The 16,786-nt window shown below is 39.1% G+C and overlaps 1 protein-coding gene across 1 annotated transcript; it reads right to left on the bottom strand.

Moving 5' to 3' along the window:
- Positions 1 to 1,052: 1,052 nt before the first annotated feature.
- On the bottom strand, positions 1,053 to 13,068 carry LOC120721654 (adhesion G-protein coupled receptor G5-like). Its single transcript, XM_040012149.1, has 14 exons — positions 12,763 to 13,068; positions 12,059 to 12,192; positions 8,672 to 8,729; positions 8,302 to 8,446; positions 8,004 to 8,120; positions 5,839 to 5,964; positions 5,643 to 5,688; positions 5,379 to 5,473; positions 4,402 to 4,517; positions 3,826 to 4,094; positions 3,649 to 3,745; positions 3,263 to 3,392; positions 1,912 to 2,068; positions 1,053 to 1,787 (listed from the first exon to the last, which is right to left on the bottom strand). Exons 1-14 carry the CDS (start codon positions 12,768 to 12,770, stop codon positions 1,693 to 1,695), a joined length of 1,593 nt encoding a protein of 530 aa, XP_039868083.1. The 5' UTR covers positions 12,771 to 13,068; the 3' UTR covers positions 1,053 to 1,692.
- Positions 13,069 to 16,786: the final 3,718 nt, after the last annotated feature.

Here is a 16,786-nt window from a genome sequence, read left to right as displayed (position 1 = left end):
TCTCTTTCTTTCATCTATATGCTTCTAATCATTTGAATAATGTATTTAAATATTATTCAAATTTCTATATCATATTTACTTGATTACACTTTTGATTCCAGTGTTGTATTGGGCTTCACAAGCTGCAGCAAAAATAATAATGAGATATAGGGTACTGTTTTCTTTTACACATGGGGGTGTAATTACAATCTGTATGTCTGAAACAGAGCCCTCTTGTAAATCGTGAATGTTATTGGGACAACCTGTATAAATAAAGGTTAAAGAAGGTTATAGAAGTGGTAATGTCAATAAAACATTAATTCATTAATTACAATTTACTCTGGTTAACAAAAATAGATTTCCTGACACCTCGGAGTGCCTAGAAGCAGCAGGTACGCCACCTGTTGAAACTGGAATGAAATGAAACAAAACTTCAGATTTTGTAGTGTACTGGCTGTTTTGAACCTTGAAGATCCTCATTGTTTCCCTTCAGTTCAGCTTATAGTGAGTGAGTTTATTTTACGTCTGGTACAGTTTACTTTGGTATTTTTTTGCCTTTTGTTTTTGTTGCCCTTTTCACCAGCATTAAAGCCATTGTTCTGTGTTGCAGAGTCATGTGTTTCGGATCCACACCTCTGCCTGCCACACACTTACACCCTTGACAAACATGTTACATAAACAATTTTAATTTTCTTTTATTGTTGATATTAAAGTCACAGCATTTAGTGAATTAACAATGCTCGTTCAGATGTACAAAGGACACTACAAAGGACTAAACCAGCACCAGGTGAGGTACTTTCCAAAGCCAAATCACATCAGTAGGCAATGCAGAAGGTGTATTTTTCTTGACCTCAGTGGAAAACGTCATCATATCAAGGAAAGGTTTATAATAATAATTAGGAGAAGAAAATTGATAAACCTGCCGACACTTATTCTAGACTCCTTGGAAAAGATATATATAAATCTTATAAAGTTTGTATCTGTCTTGTGTGAAACTTGTATGAAAAGCATACAAGAGTGAAAACAGATATAAGATCCCTTGAAAAATTATATAATGAAACTTGTATGTTTTGGATACTTACTAAAACAATATATGAAAGTAATGAGAAAGTGGCCACTTTCATGAGTAAATCATATAAGTTTTTACTATTTCTTTTCCATATGGGATATATTGGTTTACTCCAGAATGCTCTTGTTGTGGTAATTCGTGCAAGTCGTATGAATGAGAACAACCAGTAAAAATCATCACTTCATTACTAAGGAACATATGGAATCAGTTAGTGTAAAATAAATTCCTGAAAATTCCAATTTGTGACAGCTGAGAAAAGAAACCCTACACTGATGTATATTTATACATGTAGCCTATTAACAGTATTACAAATGTAAATCACATTATATAGAACCTTGATTAATATCACTTATGTAAGCTTATATTCATCCTGCAAGGCAAAAACTTTACAACTTTCTTACAACAGCATGATGTTCATTGTTGACCTGAGTGTTTTGAGTCATTCTTTTGGCTTTAAATCAGCCACATAAGGCTTGTTTTTCGTTTCATTAAGTCTGCTTCTGGAGTCTGCATTTGGATTTGCTACACTTCTTTTCATGACATATTATTAATAATGAAAGCACATGTTAGTAGGAACATCTTACAGTATTACCTATAAACTACACAAACATGGGAGCTTCTTGATGAGTTGGTAGTTGTTCAAACTACTTGCTTGTTGTAGCCATTTCACTGGTTGCCATAGAACGGGGGTTTTTAGTCTTTCTCAGTGACATCGCAAACCACAGGAATATAAAGAAACCTGCATCACACAAAGGAGAGAAAGTAGTAAAGACTGTGCCTGGTTACAGTTCGTTCATACACTTTACAAACATTCATGGCAAAATTGAAAGCAAGTATTTCATCTTTCAGCAGGTTATGCAGACCTTGAAATGAGTTCAGGATGCAGAAGAGGTAGAGGCCAGGAGTGGTCAGATGGCCAAAAGAGAAGAAGACCAGGCCCCAGGTAATGCCGAGCAGAGTGATGACTCCCAGCAGGGTACAAATATCTTTCTTGGCACGTTCACGGTTGCGCTGTCCAAACTGATTTGCCAAGCATAAAATGAAACATCACATTACAGAACATCTGACAAGCAGCATGAGAACTTGAAATCTGTTTTATAACTCGTTGTCACTATTCTTATCTCATCAGGGAAAGCATGTCTCTTATTCAGCTTATGTAAAATTGTGCTCTTGAAGCTAACATGACTTTTAAATGTGTTTGAACAGTAACCACTAAAACTGCCTCCTGTCTAGTGAATGAGATCACATCTCTTTCAGTTTGTGTATTATCTTTAGACTCTTTCATTCGTTCATACAGCATGCTAAATGGAAGTTGATAACATACAAGCAAGCACTTTGACACAAGGAAGAGGTATCTCGCACACAGCCGGTAGTAAGTAAAAAACAGTAAAATTATACAAATACTATACGATTCCAGTGCTACCCATCAGCCTCCTGGTAGATACACCTATGGTATAAAGTTGTAAATCCTAGGTGATTTTTAGAAAGGCTGAGCTCTGACATTGAGGTCAGTGTCACCAGGGTTTGAACTTGTCCAAGATTTTTAGTAGCTACACCTACAGGTGCCAATTTCAAAACCCAGTGTCACCCCATTATTGAATTTTGGCATTCACAAACTTGGGTGTCCATGCCATCCACCTCTCTGGCTATGTGCCCAACAGGGTGATGTCAGTACCCCATCAGCCTTTTATGGCTAAGGAGTAAAAAACTAATTTAGGCACAAGATAGGCAGTGGCCATTACACTGGAAGGTATCCTTTGAGGCAAATATTCTCAGTGAGAAGCAGGGAAAAAACAAATTCCAAACTGTTCCAAAAAAGTCAAACATGGGAAAATCAACACTAAACACTAGGAAAACAACATGTGTGATTAGCTGACACATTAAACACAGGTTATACTAATCAGGCAACATTACTAAGGACAGAAAATCGATAGGAATACACAAGGATGAGCATTTACACTCAGGAACAGTTTATACCTAACCCATTACACAATTTAGAAATGTACTAGAAGATGGATAAATGTTTATCAGAAAAACTAAATGACAGGTAACCCACTTTCACTTTATTTACCTTTAAAATAAAGATGCTACTGAATGTTTAACACGTGTTCCTTGTGGCCTTTTCAAGGGGATTGCCGATGAGAAAAATGTGGACATTCATAAACTTTTCAAGATTTAAAGATGCATTATAAAGATTTAAAGATTAACCCATACCTCTTTGACACGGCGGAGAATCAAAATATGCCAGAGAGTTGTCACAAATAGGATCACGTTAAAGAGGAACACCAAGCCGAACAGCACAACTGTAGTCACAACCTTCACCGTGTTATCAGTTATATAACATCTACAAAGAAAGTGATTACAGTTCATATTTTAATCTCTCACCTGCCCAGGTGATTTAGAGTCACATAGTAAGAGTGCATGTAGGTGGAACTACTGAGATTCAGAGTCAAATTGTGAGATTACATGTTAGGTTAAATAGGATTGTATGCCTTTCCCTTTTTAAGCTTTTATTGTATTGTATTATCAGAAACTCCAATGCACATACAAAACAGTTTAATTATGTCGAGGTGTTACATGCAATCACATTTGTTCCTTACATTACAGTGCTGTTGGAGTTATAGTTGTCCACAACAGCAGGACCATAAAAACCTCTGTCTATGATCACCACCACTGACACAATGATCGCAGGAACTCCTGAAACACAAGAACCGAGCAGTCACTTAAAAGTTATGTGACTGATAATAACAGTTTCCTTCTTAAATGGCTCCACTCACCCCACCCCACCACACTGAGTTTGAGCAGGTATCTCTTGATATAGATGTTGAAGACTTTGACTAAGAGAAGGTAGAGGTGGAATCCTTCCACAGCCATCCAGCTAAAAGTGGTCAGCAGGGAGTAGTGAAGGACAAGAGCCATGTATAAACAGACCCCAGTGGGGGACCCTGCTGCCACTGTGGAACTTAGCAGGAAGTGCAGGTTGAGGATGATGAGAGAAATTGCAAGATTGATGTGGACCTTCATAGAAACATCTAGTCTGAGTGTTCTGTTAGACAATGGAGACAGAGTAAGTGGCAAATTTAGTGGTCATGTCATTGAAGAAAGCCATATCAAGAAGAAGGATGGGATGGTTGACAGAATTACTAACATAATAAAACAGAAAGAATTGCATTTGTTGCGAAAAGAATGTATTTCCTTTTATTAAAGTAATGAATAAAGATGTAAATTCACAAAAACAAACAACAAACAAGACAGAAAGAAATGAGCAGAGGTTTAGTGAGAAGAGCCTGATACTAAATATGTGAGACGGGAGATGACTGACGAATGTTGAAAGAATATCATCAAAAAGTTACCTATTTGTGATGAACAGCAAAACTGCAACGGAAAGGGCAAAAAGAGAGACACTACAACCAATTTGGGAAATATACGTCAATATTATTGTGTCCTTTTCTGACACATGTGGAGAAACCTGTGGAGAAAATACATATTTACATAAAGTTATCAATGTTTTTGTTGATTTACCCCCTTTCCCTGTTAATGCCCTACCTGCCCCCCTGGCTAAACTTTGCTAGACCCGCCCCTGCACAGTTACCAGCCGTCAGCTACTTAGAAAAGGATCCTGGTGTAGAAAGTAATATTAAATAAATTCTAACAACAGCTTATCAAGCGTAAACGTGCTGCTGTTGTTCAGCCGCTGGTTTCCTCTTTCTCGTGCAAAGTGGGCCAAAAACAAACAAGAGAGACGGACTGGCGACAGAAAAGCCGATCAGCCGATCATTGATCAGTTTCATGATTGAAGCAGCAACAGGAGAGGGAGGGAGAGAGAGAGGCAGTCGCTCCATATATCGGTTGTTAAGCTTAAGGTGGGAATGCTTTATAAACATTCAGAGATGAACTTACATACTTGCTTTACTTCTCTCTGGGATAACTTTCTAGGAGATGAAATGCCGGTTTGGTAGTGAGGCTCCAAATGCTCAACCAGACCGCCGACAGGTCTTGCATGCCACAGCTGCTCTATCACGTGACGCATACTGCTCCGACGTGCTAAGGTTATGAGCTGAGTTACGCCATGTCGTAAGTTTTGAGGAGTGCTTTCGTGATATTTAATGGATCGGATTACATTTTTTATTTCTCTCCGATGTCCGATCCAGAAATTTAGGTCAGTATCGGACCGATACGTAATATCAGATCGGTCCATCTCTAGTAGATAGTTGATGGGTTTTTTTTTTAAATGATTGTTTGTTTTGCTATAAATGAATGGCTCTTGTATTGATATTTGTTTTTGTATATCCTAAATTCCTCTTTATATAATGCATGGGTCCAGTCTTACCAGGAGTACACCAAAGTACGTGAGATGGTTACAGGAACAGGTGACATTACTCTGGTTACGTGTCCAAAGTGTTTCACAGCCATCCTCACTATAATCTGGTAAGCAAAACAAAGAGATCCATTATGGTTAAGATGCCACCAATGAATTACAGTTCAACTTTTAGGTCCCTATTGAAACCATAAACCTCAATCATTCCTATTCATAAAATAACATATTTGTGTCACATGTTACTATTCATCACAAATGTGATTACTGGTTACTCACATCCTGTTGACAAATTTAAGAATTGACAGGAGAGAGTCTGGTTTTCCTGTAACACAATTATACTGCATGTTATGTTATGCATAACATGCATATATATGATATATATTTAGTCACATACACAATGCATTCCATGTTATTTAATACTATAATATGTAAAGTATGAATGGAATAAATGATGAAATGAAGTTGCACTTACATTTATATTTTTGGTAACCTGCATGGTTATGTTGACACGTTCACTTAGTCCTGATATAGGTTTATTTTGTACCAACAGGCCAACTAGTTTTAGATTATATAGGTCACGTGCCACTTCAGACGTTTTCTAAAATACAAGACACATTGATATTAATGGGAAAGTTTGTTTAAAACATGCATCATGTAAGATTTTTTCACTATTCTGAAGGGCTTTTACAGTATCCAAAGGAAAAAGACCCCCAGTGATGGTTATTTCTTACCGGTGTACTTAAATTCCTACAAGTTTATTTAAATTTATATTGATTTACATTTGGTGTATTGTTGTAAACAGTAACTGCAGAAGAGCATTCACTTTGCACATCTGGCATATTCCTCTAGCATATTGGCGTGAATGACCAAAGAGCATAGTGACCAATTTTTGGTTTTCTAAATCAATAAAAAATATATGTATGTGTTTCTAGTGTCTTTTATTCAAAGCTTATGTGTATTTGTGGTTATTGGCAGAACTGCACAGACATAAAAAACTGAGGCCTGGTATTAATGTGAATAATGGAATTAATGGCAGCGACAAACTGATTTCAAGCCAAAGTGCTATTTAGAGGCAATATTTCTTTAATCTCTTTGGGATACAACAAACAAAACTAACCAACCATGGTAGTTAAATAATACAGTGTAAACATTAGACAGAATTAGTATAGATCAGTGGTCGGCAACCCACGGCTCCACAGCCTTTTTCGTCCTTATACTGTGGCTCCGCATGACTTTACAAAATAAATTATAATAATTTAATTAAAGTTTAATTTATTTGCATTAGTTCTTTTTTTAAAATTGTAGTTCTAAATTGGAAGATTAGTGTGATCTTGAAATATTAAAATAAAATTATTAACTCGTGTTTGAAACATGGAATGCCATCCTCGACACATAAACATGAAGAAATATGCATTCAGATTCATGACGATCTTCGGATACACATATGTATGTGAACTGCTATTTTCCACTATGAACTATGTTAAAAACAAACACCGCTCATGCCTTACAGATGACAGCTTACAGTCCTGCGTTGATGAAAGTGACTTTGTTTGCTAGGTGAGCCCAATTAAAGGAAAAACTACAAAAGAAGGATATTCCACATTGTTAAACAGATCACCATTTTCAAGCAATATGGGAAAGAAAAAGGATCTGTCTGCTGCTGATAAGCGTGAAATAGTTAAATGCCTTGGACATGTAATGAAAACCTTAAATAATTCATGGAAACTAAAGCGTGATCACCATAATGTTAGGAGATTTGTGGCTGAGTCAGAGCACACACGGGTTTGTGCAGATATAGGCACAACGAGGAAGGTTTCTACCAGACAAATACATCAGATTAAGACAGCACCTGCGGAAAGGCCATTACAAAGCAGCAAACAGATATTTGAAGCCGCTCGTGTCTCTGGAACCCCACGTACGTCAAGGTGTAGGATCCTCCAGAAACTTGCAGTTGTGCATAAACCTTCTATTTGGCCACCCCTAACCAATGTTCACAAGCAGAAACAGCTGCAGTGGACCCAGAAGTATATAAAGACTAATCTTTAAATAGTCTTGTTCACTGATGAGTGCCGTGCAACCCTGGATGGTCCAGGTGGATGGTTGGTGGACGGCTACCATGTCCCAACAAGGCTGCAACGTCAGCAAGGAGGTGATGGAGTCATGTTTTGGGCCCAAGTCACAGGGAGAGAGCTGGTCGACCCCTTTAATTAAGGTCCCTGAAGGTGTGAAAATGACCTCTGCAAAGGATGTGGAGTTTCTGACTGACCACTTTCTTCTATGGTAGGAAATGAAGAACTGTGCTTTCCACTACAAAGTCATCTTCATCTTGCGTAAAAGGGTTAAGGGTTGCCAACCCCTGGTATAGATGCTCTTAAAATGGAATGGAATGATTCTTATATAGTGCTTTTCTAATCTCCCGGAGTATTCAGAGCCCTCTATACAACATGCCACATTCACCCCATTCACACAACAAAGGTCTTCTATGCTTCTAAGTACTTACTAACACACATTCATCGAACCACCGACCTTCCAATCAGTAGTTGACCTGAGCTACAGCCACCCCATTTTAACACATCTTAAACAACAGCTATTCACATCCTTTTCTATACATTTATATAACCAAGTGTAATGTCTTACCCTGTTAGTTTCAGGAAATGTAAACATGGAAAACACAATCTTGTTGTTTGGTCCAGCACCCAGTTCTGCTGGTAGTTGAACACTCACTGTGCTGTTGGGGAGAGGAGCCACGTCCGCCTATATCATCAGAAACAGAGCGAAACACTGTATGTAAATATTTTGCATCACTTGAGTGATGCAAATACTTTTGGTAATGTAGTGAATTTCAGTCAAGACAGAAAAATGAAAAAAATGCCAGCGGGGGATGTAGTTTGACTTCATGTTTGCCACTAAGAATATTTTCTTTCTTTTTTCGTACCTTTGTGTCATTGGCATACATTTCAATGTGTTTACTGGCCTCTGGCTGCAACACGAGGACCACTAAATTGCAGAAAGGATTTGCGATCAATGTGTTTCCATTTAACCCTGTGTTCTTAAGAACCTCTTCCATGTTTATTAAGGACCTTAGAGAAAAACAGACAAGATAATATGAATCATTTTGATTTATAACTATTCAGTGATTTCATGTCATAGAATGTGTTGTTCTTGAATATGATTTAAATCTCAACTCTACTAATTCTTTATACTTTACTCTCATATAAATGTTAGATCTAAGAGTTTTTTTTTTAAAACTCAAAAACAGAAAGGAACACAGACAAAAAATAAATCATAAAAATGTAAATGTTTACGTGATGGTGTCCTCAGGGCCCCTTGAAAAGTTGCATGTATTCATCAAACAGAATTCAGCTGTTAAGGAAAAAAAGGATACATATCATATACCCTCATATATATGAGAGTACTTTTTAGAGTTCCTTTTCTATGCTTAAGTGCTTTCTATATAACAGTCACACACTTTCATATGCCAATCAATTCATCGGAAAGCAAATCAGGATTAGCATCTGGCCCAGCAACATGGAGGCAGGAATCAAACTACCAACCTTCCAACTAGCACATGATCTGCTCTACCTCCTGAGCTATAGCCTCCAACAGAGTTCAAGGGCACTTGATTCAGGGTTTTTTTTCTTTGTTTTTGAAACAGGCTTTTTAGTGTTGTAGCTAATGTACAGTCTGTGCTGTTTTCACTTCTGTTCTAGACTGTATATGCATCTGTAGGTTTATATTCAACAGCATACTGCTGTTTACCTTGCATTTACAAAGAGTTCAGAGAGTAACAGACAGAAACAGTCTGAGCGGCATGTGAGCGGCAGACACTCATTTCATTATATCACATCCATACAACTGACTTTTGTCAGTTGTATGGATGTGCACTTTAAGGTTTATGAATCCCATAAACCTTAAAGTGCAGACTTATATCCTGAAAATTATCAATACTAGTCTGTTAACCACTCAAGTTCCTAGTGGGTTTAAACATGCAGTCATGCACACCTTACTTAAGAAACCTGGCCTTGGTAGTTCTGTTATGTCAAATTTTAGACCAAGCTTCCCTTTTTAAGCAAGATCTTGGAGAGGATTGTACATACCCAGCTGTTGGATTACTTGAATGACTCGCAACTGTCTGAAATCTTCCAATCTGGTTTTAAGCCCTTTCACAGTGCGGAGACAGCTCTTGTTAAAGTTATGACTGACATTCTTTTTGCTACTGATCGTGGTAAATATGCTGTGCTTGTGTTATTGGACATAACAGCTACATTTGACACAGTGGACCCCGACCTGCTGATCTCCCGCTTACACCACTGCGTGGGAATTTCTGATTTGGCATTGTCATGGATAAAATCATATCTTTCCAAAAGGAGTTTTTGTGTTAAGCTGGGGCTGGCCGCTTCCTCTGTGGCCCCTCTGCTTTGGGGTGTGCCCCAGGGATCTATCTTTGAGCCATTATTTTTCTCGCAGTATTTACTCCCTCTTGGTGCGATTTTTCGTAAACACGGAGTGTCCATTTCATTTGTATGCCGATGACTGTCAGCTTTATTTGCCTTTTAGTCATTTGGATACCTCCCCATGTCAATCACTGCTTGACTGTCTTAGCGATATTAAATTATGGATGACAAATAATTTTCTGAATTTTAATGATCGCAAAACGGAAGCAATTTTATATGGCCTGCATCGTTCTACTGATTCTCCAGATGTTGGTTTTGGTGATTTGACCTCCCATCTGAAAAGTTCAATCACTAATCTTGGTGGTAAACTTGAGTCTGCGCTTACTTTTGAAGGTCATGTAAATGGGGTGGTAAAATCAGCTTTTTATCACCTCAGACGCCTATCAAAGGTTAAGCTTTTCCTTTCCAAACCCAATTTGGAAACTCTTATTCATGCTTTTATCACCTCACGTCTGGACTATTGTAATTCCCTTTTAATAGGGGTTGGGTCGGACACCTTGTCACGCCTGCAGTTAGTGCAAAATGCGGCGGCACGATTTTTATCCGGTAGTAGGAAATTCGATCACATCGCTCCGGTTCTGGCCTCCTTTTGAATTTAGGGTTCGTTTTAAAGTCCTTTTATTGGTTTTTAAATCTTTAAATGGTTTGGCTCCTGTCTACTTATCTGATTTGCTGAAGCACGTTCTTCCTCGCTCGCTCCATTCAGCTGAGCGGCTGTTGCTGTCGGGCCCTAAGTCATGGCTGAAATGCAGAGGAGACCGAGCGTTTTCAATCGCGGCTCCAATGCTCTGGAATAACCTTCCCCTCCATATTAGACAAGCATCTATTTTTTAATGATTCTATGGTATTTTTAATTTGGTAGTTGTTTTGATCTGTGTTGTTCAGCACTTTGGTCTGCCTGGTGTGTTCTTAAAGTGCTATACAAATAAACGATGATGATGATGATGATGAAGAATGGTGATCTCAACAGTTAGTTAAAGGGTTAATGTCGTTATTGTGTGGTATTTGAATTGTTATCATATACTCTTTCTATTGCCTGTCAAATTTTTTTTTAAAAAAGACATTACTAGGAATCCGGCTGTACTTGGGTTATATTAGAATGTAGAAATCGACAATGTAGAATTATAAAAATGTATTAGAATGTGAGCACAAAAGGTCGGAGAAAAGCAAACAATCATCCAGCTTAAAGATTCAGCATACCTTAGCTGAATTCACATTAGCTCTATAATTATGCCCCACTTGGGGCAGGAACTCGTCCCTGACCCGGAGTGGGCGGAAAAGGGTGCAGAGCCCACTCTGGGTTTGGGACGAGTTCCTGCCCCAAGTGGAAGAGTTTAAGTATCTCGGGGTCTTGTTCACGAGTGATGGGAGAAGAGAGCAGGAGATTGACAGACAGATTGGTGCTGCGGCTGCAGTGATGCAGTCTGCAATCAGGGAGCTGAGTGTAAAAGCGAAGCTCTCAATTTACCAGTCGATCTACAACCCTACCCTCACCTATGGTCATGGTAGTGACCAAAAGAACGAGACTGCGAATACAAGCGGTGGAAATGGGCTTCCACTGAAGGGTGGCTGGCCTCTCCCTTAGGGCGAGAAGTCATGCTCCACCACATCGAAAGGAGCCAGTTGAGGTGCTGCGGGCATCTGACAAGGATGCCTCCTGCTGAGGTGGAGGCATGTCCCACCGAGAGGAGGCCTGGTGGGACATATAAGTAACTGTATCATCAGTTCCTATGTTTACAGTGTATAAGGCCTCTTGTTTTCAGTCTTTCAGACAATAGCTGAGCATCTCGCATATTTTGCTTGGAGGTGAAACTGTTAATTGCTTTGATTTTTGCATTTTGTGATTATCTGGTTTTTGTTTAGATTGTTAGTTATTTTCTTCCACTTCAGTTTTTTTCTCATTATTTCTTGATTTTGTATTGTTTCCTGTTTACCTCCATTAGTATGCTGGTTAGAATTTACAGACCATGATTCATTGTGTTTTGATTATTTATGCTAGTCACAAGAAGTGTATGGTATGTTTTTGCCTGTACTTCCTTTTCATCTTTGAGGAGGTCATTCATATTTTAAGATGTTTTAATGGTGAGTTTACATGTATTGCAGCAGTTTGACAGTTTCAGAGAATTTATAGGCTAGCATTTAGACCTGCTTTATGCCAAAAAACAACAGTATTAAAGTAAGGGGATGTTCCTATACTGTTAGCAATAGGAATTTCAATAAATACATGGAAATACTTACTCATGGTAATGATTTTATGTTGATCACAAAAAGAACTAGAGTTTCCACAGATAGACGTTTTTGATGCACAGTTTACAGAGACCATGTCATGAGACACACAAGACACCAGCCACCAAAGTATCCCCCACTTAATCCTGTGAAATTGAGAAAATTTATCTATTTAAAAAAAAGTCTCTGCTTAACAAAAAAAAAAGGATGTTTGTCATGAAAGCAATTTACAAGCCAAAAGGAGGTCTAGGATGAAGACAAGACAAGAGATTGTGTTGTCTCTCATTTCAAGCAGACAGTGTTTATAGCTTTCATATAAGGTGACCCCATATACTTAAGTGGACTTTTATTATTGTAATTATGATAACAAATGACAACTGTGGGTTTCCTTTTTTCAACCAAAAGCCAGTGGCTGCAGATGAGGTCTTATTACATAGCAGTGCATAAAACAATCTGACAAAACCACATGGTGTTATTAATCCATCTCATTCCATTTCATGCGGAACATTAGTGATAGATTCTCCATTGCTAAAATATATCTGTCTAAGTCTTTAAAAGAGACACAGCAAAGAGCAAACACTCATCTACAGCTTTATGTATTCGCACAAAACAATTTTGTGTGCTTAGTTAAATAGCTAATATATATTTTGCAGTCCCAATATTGAATAATGAAGCTAAACATCTTTTTATGCAAAGAGAACCAAACCATATCCTACCTTTGCATGTTGCTGGGTCTCTTAAATAATATTATTTATACTTCTGAAATGAATAGAGAACACAGGTGATATGATGGTAGGAAAAAAGCAAATGAGTTAAACATGCTGAAAGTGAGCAGGGTAATGGGAAATGAAATAAGATGTAAATTACTGTCTGAGAGAGAAAGAGGAAGTGCTAACAGACAGGAGAGTAAAATATTCCCTCTGTTGGCACTGATCCTAAACTAAATACAGGCTGATGTCAAATAACTGAAGCAAACTGGAAACTGCATGTGCTGTAAATTCTGTTCCCACACATTCAGCAACAGGTTATGTTTTTTAGAAGTTAGTTTATCTCAATTTTGAAAGCAATTCACTGGTCATATGTTTTTGTACAGTTGTTGAAATAAGCCAATAAGAGAACAAGTTAAATAAAGATATATTCAATCTGGAAGAAAAAGAAGCTGAAACAAGTTCTCTGCAAAACATCAGTATCTTAATCCAAGTTTGATTGAGGGAAAAGGGCCCTCAGTTTGCACACTGGCTTGGCTTTCTGCATCTACAAAATGCCAGAATCAACCTGACAGAGATGATATCAAACATCTTGTAGAAATGCACAAGGTTATTATCGTTAATGAAAACTAACGAAATAACGAAAACTAGAAGTGAAATTTTTTTTTCGTTAACGGAAATAAAAATAAAAACAAGACTTTGCAAAAAAAGGAAAACTAACTAAAACTGTAATGAGTGTTAACAAAGCTAACTAAATTTAACTGAATTTAGAGCGAAAATGTGTTTAGTTTGGGGCAATCATGGCTCAAGAGTTGGCAGTTTGTTTTGTAATTGGAAGGTTGCCGGTTCGAGCCCCGGCTCCAACAGTCTCGGTCGTTGTGTCCTTGGGCGAGACACTTCACCCGTTGCCTACTGGTGGTGGTCGGAGGGCCCGTGGCGCCAGTGTCTGGTAGCCTCGCCTCTGTCAGTGCGCCCCAGGGCAGCTGTGGGTACAATGTAGCTGCCATCACCAGTGTGTGAATGACTGAATGTAGTGTAAAGCACTTTGGGGTCTTTTGGGGTCTTTAGGGACTAAGTAATATACAATACATATACATGCGCTATACAAATACAGGCCATTTACCATTTTAGTTTTCATTGATGTGTGTGTGTCTAGGGTGAAAATGAAGTGTAGTTTCCAGTGTTTTTTTATGCTGTGTCTCATTATGCCAGCAGGTGGCAAGTACGTTAGTCGAGTCGTCTGTGTTGCTGCTCCGTCCCACGTAGAATCATGTCAGTAAAAGTTGGGAGAAATCGCTAGAGTCCAATTTTGGATTACTTTGAATATGATTATGTTTTAGATAAAGCAAGTGTCTTGTAGTGGAAAGAGAAAAATTATGCAGGACATTTCTAAAGGGAAAAAAATCCCATAAACCTTAAAGTGCACTTGAAAAGCTCGCACAAGAAGGCTAACATAGCTTACCTTGAGAAGGTAAGGGAGAATGCCCAACTCTCATCCCCAGAAACAGAAGCTAACCCCAGGCAGAAAAAAACACATCTGCACATAGCACATGAAAAAAAAAACTCTTAATACACCAAAGAAACACATGACAAGCAACAGGGGTGGGTAAAGGGTGAGAGACAGCTAATTAGACAGCTAATTAGACAGTACATCCGGGCCTGTGTGCACTGGTCTCCTTGATCCCCGTCAGCATCGGAAGGGAATAAGCGTCGAAGGCGTTTGGAAAGGGAGGGGGGAGGAGTGTGTGCATATCAGTGTATATGTATGTGTGTGCGTGTCCAGAGTTCAGCTGAGACAGTGTCCTTCGCCCTGCTAGGCTAAGTAAACAGTCTTCCAGCCAACCCAGGTGGCCTTGCATGGAATGGGAAGGAACAGACTAAACACAGTCGGTATCAGGGTGTTTTTGTTCGGCTCCAGACTTGCGACCGCAGCTGGCGCCCAAAGGGTATCCGTATGAAGTGATGGTGATTTTTACTTTAGTGCGAACAGCTCATATGAATTTCAAAGCAGTTCTACAGTCCAACACTGGTCTCTCAGTCTCCCGTTGGAGAGCCGCGAGCTTCGCCATACTTGCGTTCTGTGATGTTGTCATTTCTTGTGCTCAAGGAGCCGACTCTGAGAACTCACGGCAGTGTGCCTCCCCGAGATGTCATCCAATTTGCGCCCAGAGATGTTATTCCGGGCTAGCCCTTCCGAGATGTATCCAGTCTGCAGTCAGAGATCTTATTCTGTGTATTCACAGCAGCCGTAGCCTCTCCCATCGTTCCAATCCCAGCGGGCAGCCTTGTGGGGGTTTGAATAGCCGGTTCCGCTTTCTTAATTCTTCGATAAGTCAGGGCCAAGCCAGCTCCGATCAGCAAGAACCCTGTTACCATGGTTCCGAATAGGTAGATATCTTCAGCACTCAGGCTCACCCAAGCCCAAACTTCTCGTTGAGAAGGGGTGTCAATTGCATTTAGGGACCAGTTGATCCAATCCATAATTCCTCTTTTAGGTTTTAGAGAACAGACTGTGAGAGAGTGATCCAGGGAAAAGTAATGCAAAAAACACGAGACTAGACAAGGACATAAGAAGCTAAGCAGGGAAGCTAAGGGAGAGGAGGAGAGGAGAAAAGTGCGACCGCCTTCGGCAAGAGCAAGATGATATGATGATACTGGGATTTTGTTACACTTAATTATTGCAAACACGACTAAAACTAAAACCTCTCGCCATAAGAACAGTTTCTTCCCCTCTGCTGTTGGACACATGAACAATAAACGTACGACTGTTCCCACCACTAACACATGACCCTACGCTGTGTTCACTGCATCATTCCATGTTTTGGCACTGATCACCACCTGCACTCATGTATATATCTTTCTACGTAGCACTTTTAATTCTTATTCTTACTTTTATTTTTTCATGTCTATTTAAGCGCAATTTATGACACTATGTTTGCACTGAAGCACCGCAGCAATTTCCTAATGTTGTAAACCTGCTCAACATTTGGCAATAAAACCCTTTCTGATTCTGATTCTGATTCTGAAAACTATAACTGATACTAATCAAAACTAAACTGAAGCTAAGGATTCTCAAAAAAGTCAAAACTCCAACAATCAGATAACCCCTTCCTTTTCACTCCCTTCATGGGAGTGAAAAGGAAAAACTCCCTTTTAACAGGAAGAAACCTCCAGCAGAAACAGGCTGGCTCAGAGGAGAGAGAGTGAAAGTTTAGTCTGTGTACAGGAAATACAGTGAGCATGCAAATCATGCAAATCAAATTATGTGACAGTGGATTATTGTTTCTAGCGCAACTGTTAAGAGGAGAGGCGGGCTACACCGATTCAGGGGACAGTGGTCCAGCCTGGTGTCCAACTACCAGTTAACCTCTCATTCAGTTTAGCTGGTGCAAGGCCTGAACACCATGAGCCTGTAAAGAAATGACCAAAGGTACAGACCTTGTTTTGGGTTGCTTCCTTGTCAGGAACTTTACACAGATTTAGATGAGAAGATAGTTTTCAATCTATGATGTGTAGATGCCTACAATACAAAGCAGGATTTGGGTTTCTCCCCATAACTTCAGGGTTAACCCTGAGTTCCTAGTATAACGAAGGTGATTCACTTATGGTTTGGAAAAAGACACCAGGACTTCTTACCAGGGTACATTGCCATGGTAACATCCCCTGCCTTATGCAGGGGATGTTACCATGGGTCTCCAGCTGTCTCTGTGCGTCCTGTGGCTTCATGCATGAAGGTTAAGTGGCAATTTTAATTTGAACATATATGTGAGTATGGGCATGAATATTTTTCTACCTATATGTTATCCCTGTAGCAGACCCGTCCCTGCCTCTCACTGTATAACAACAGGAAGGATGGATGAATGAAGATGGTCATTATTTAAATTCAGTTTTATTTATATATGTCATATAATATGTATATCCCAAAAGGTTGATTCTGTTCTTCTAGACACAGCGTTTTCAGTGGGAGAAAGAAACGTTTCACCACTCAGGTTTCTCCAACCTTATTTGTATATGTTATGTTTAGACATGCTTT

This window comes from Simochromis diagramma, unplaced genomic scaffold, assembly GCF_900408965.1.
Source record: "Simochromis diagramma unplaced genomic scaffold, fSimDia1.1 OVJJ01000603.1, whole genome shotgun sequence".
Classification (NCBI taxonomy): domain Eukaryota; kingdom Metazoa; phylum Chordata; class Actinopteri; order Cichliformes; family Cichlidae; genus Simochromis; species Simochromis diagramma.
Note: the sequence above shows the minus strand (reverse complement) of the source record. Positions and strands in the feature narration are given on the sequence as shown.

Bases quoted from the DNA above. Each gene is read 5' to 3' on its own strand.
- LOC120721654 (XM_040012149.1), bottom strand. The intron at 4,095-4,401 runs GTAACTTTTTGA...ATTGTCTAACAG, and splicing joins TTGCTGTTCATCACAAATAG to AACACTCAGACTAGATGTTT. The intron at 3,393-3,648 runs GTAAGGAACAAA...CTTTCTTTGTAG, and splicing joins AACTCCAACAGCACTGTAAT to ATGTTATATAACTGATAACA.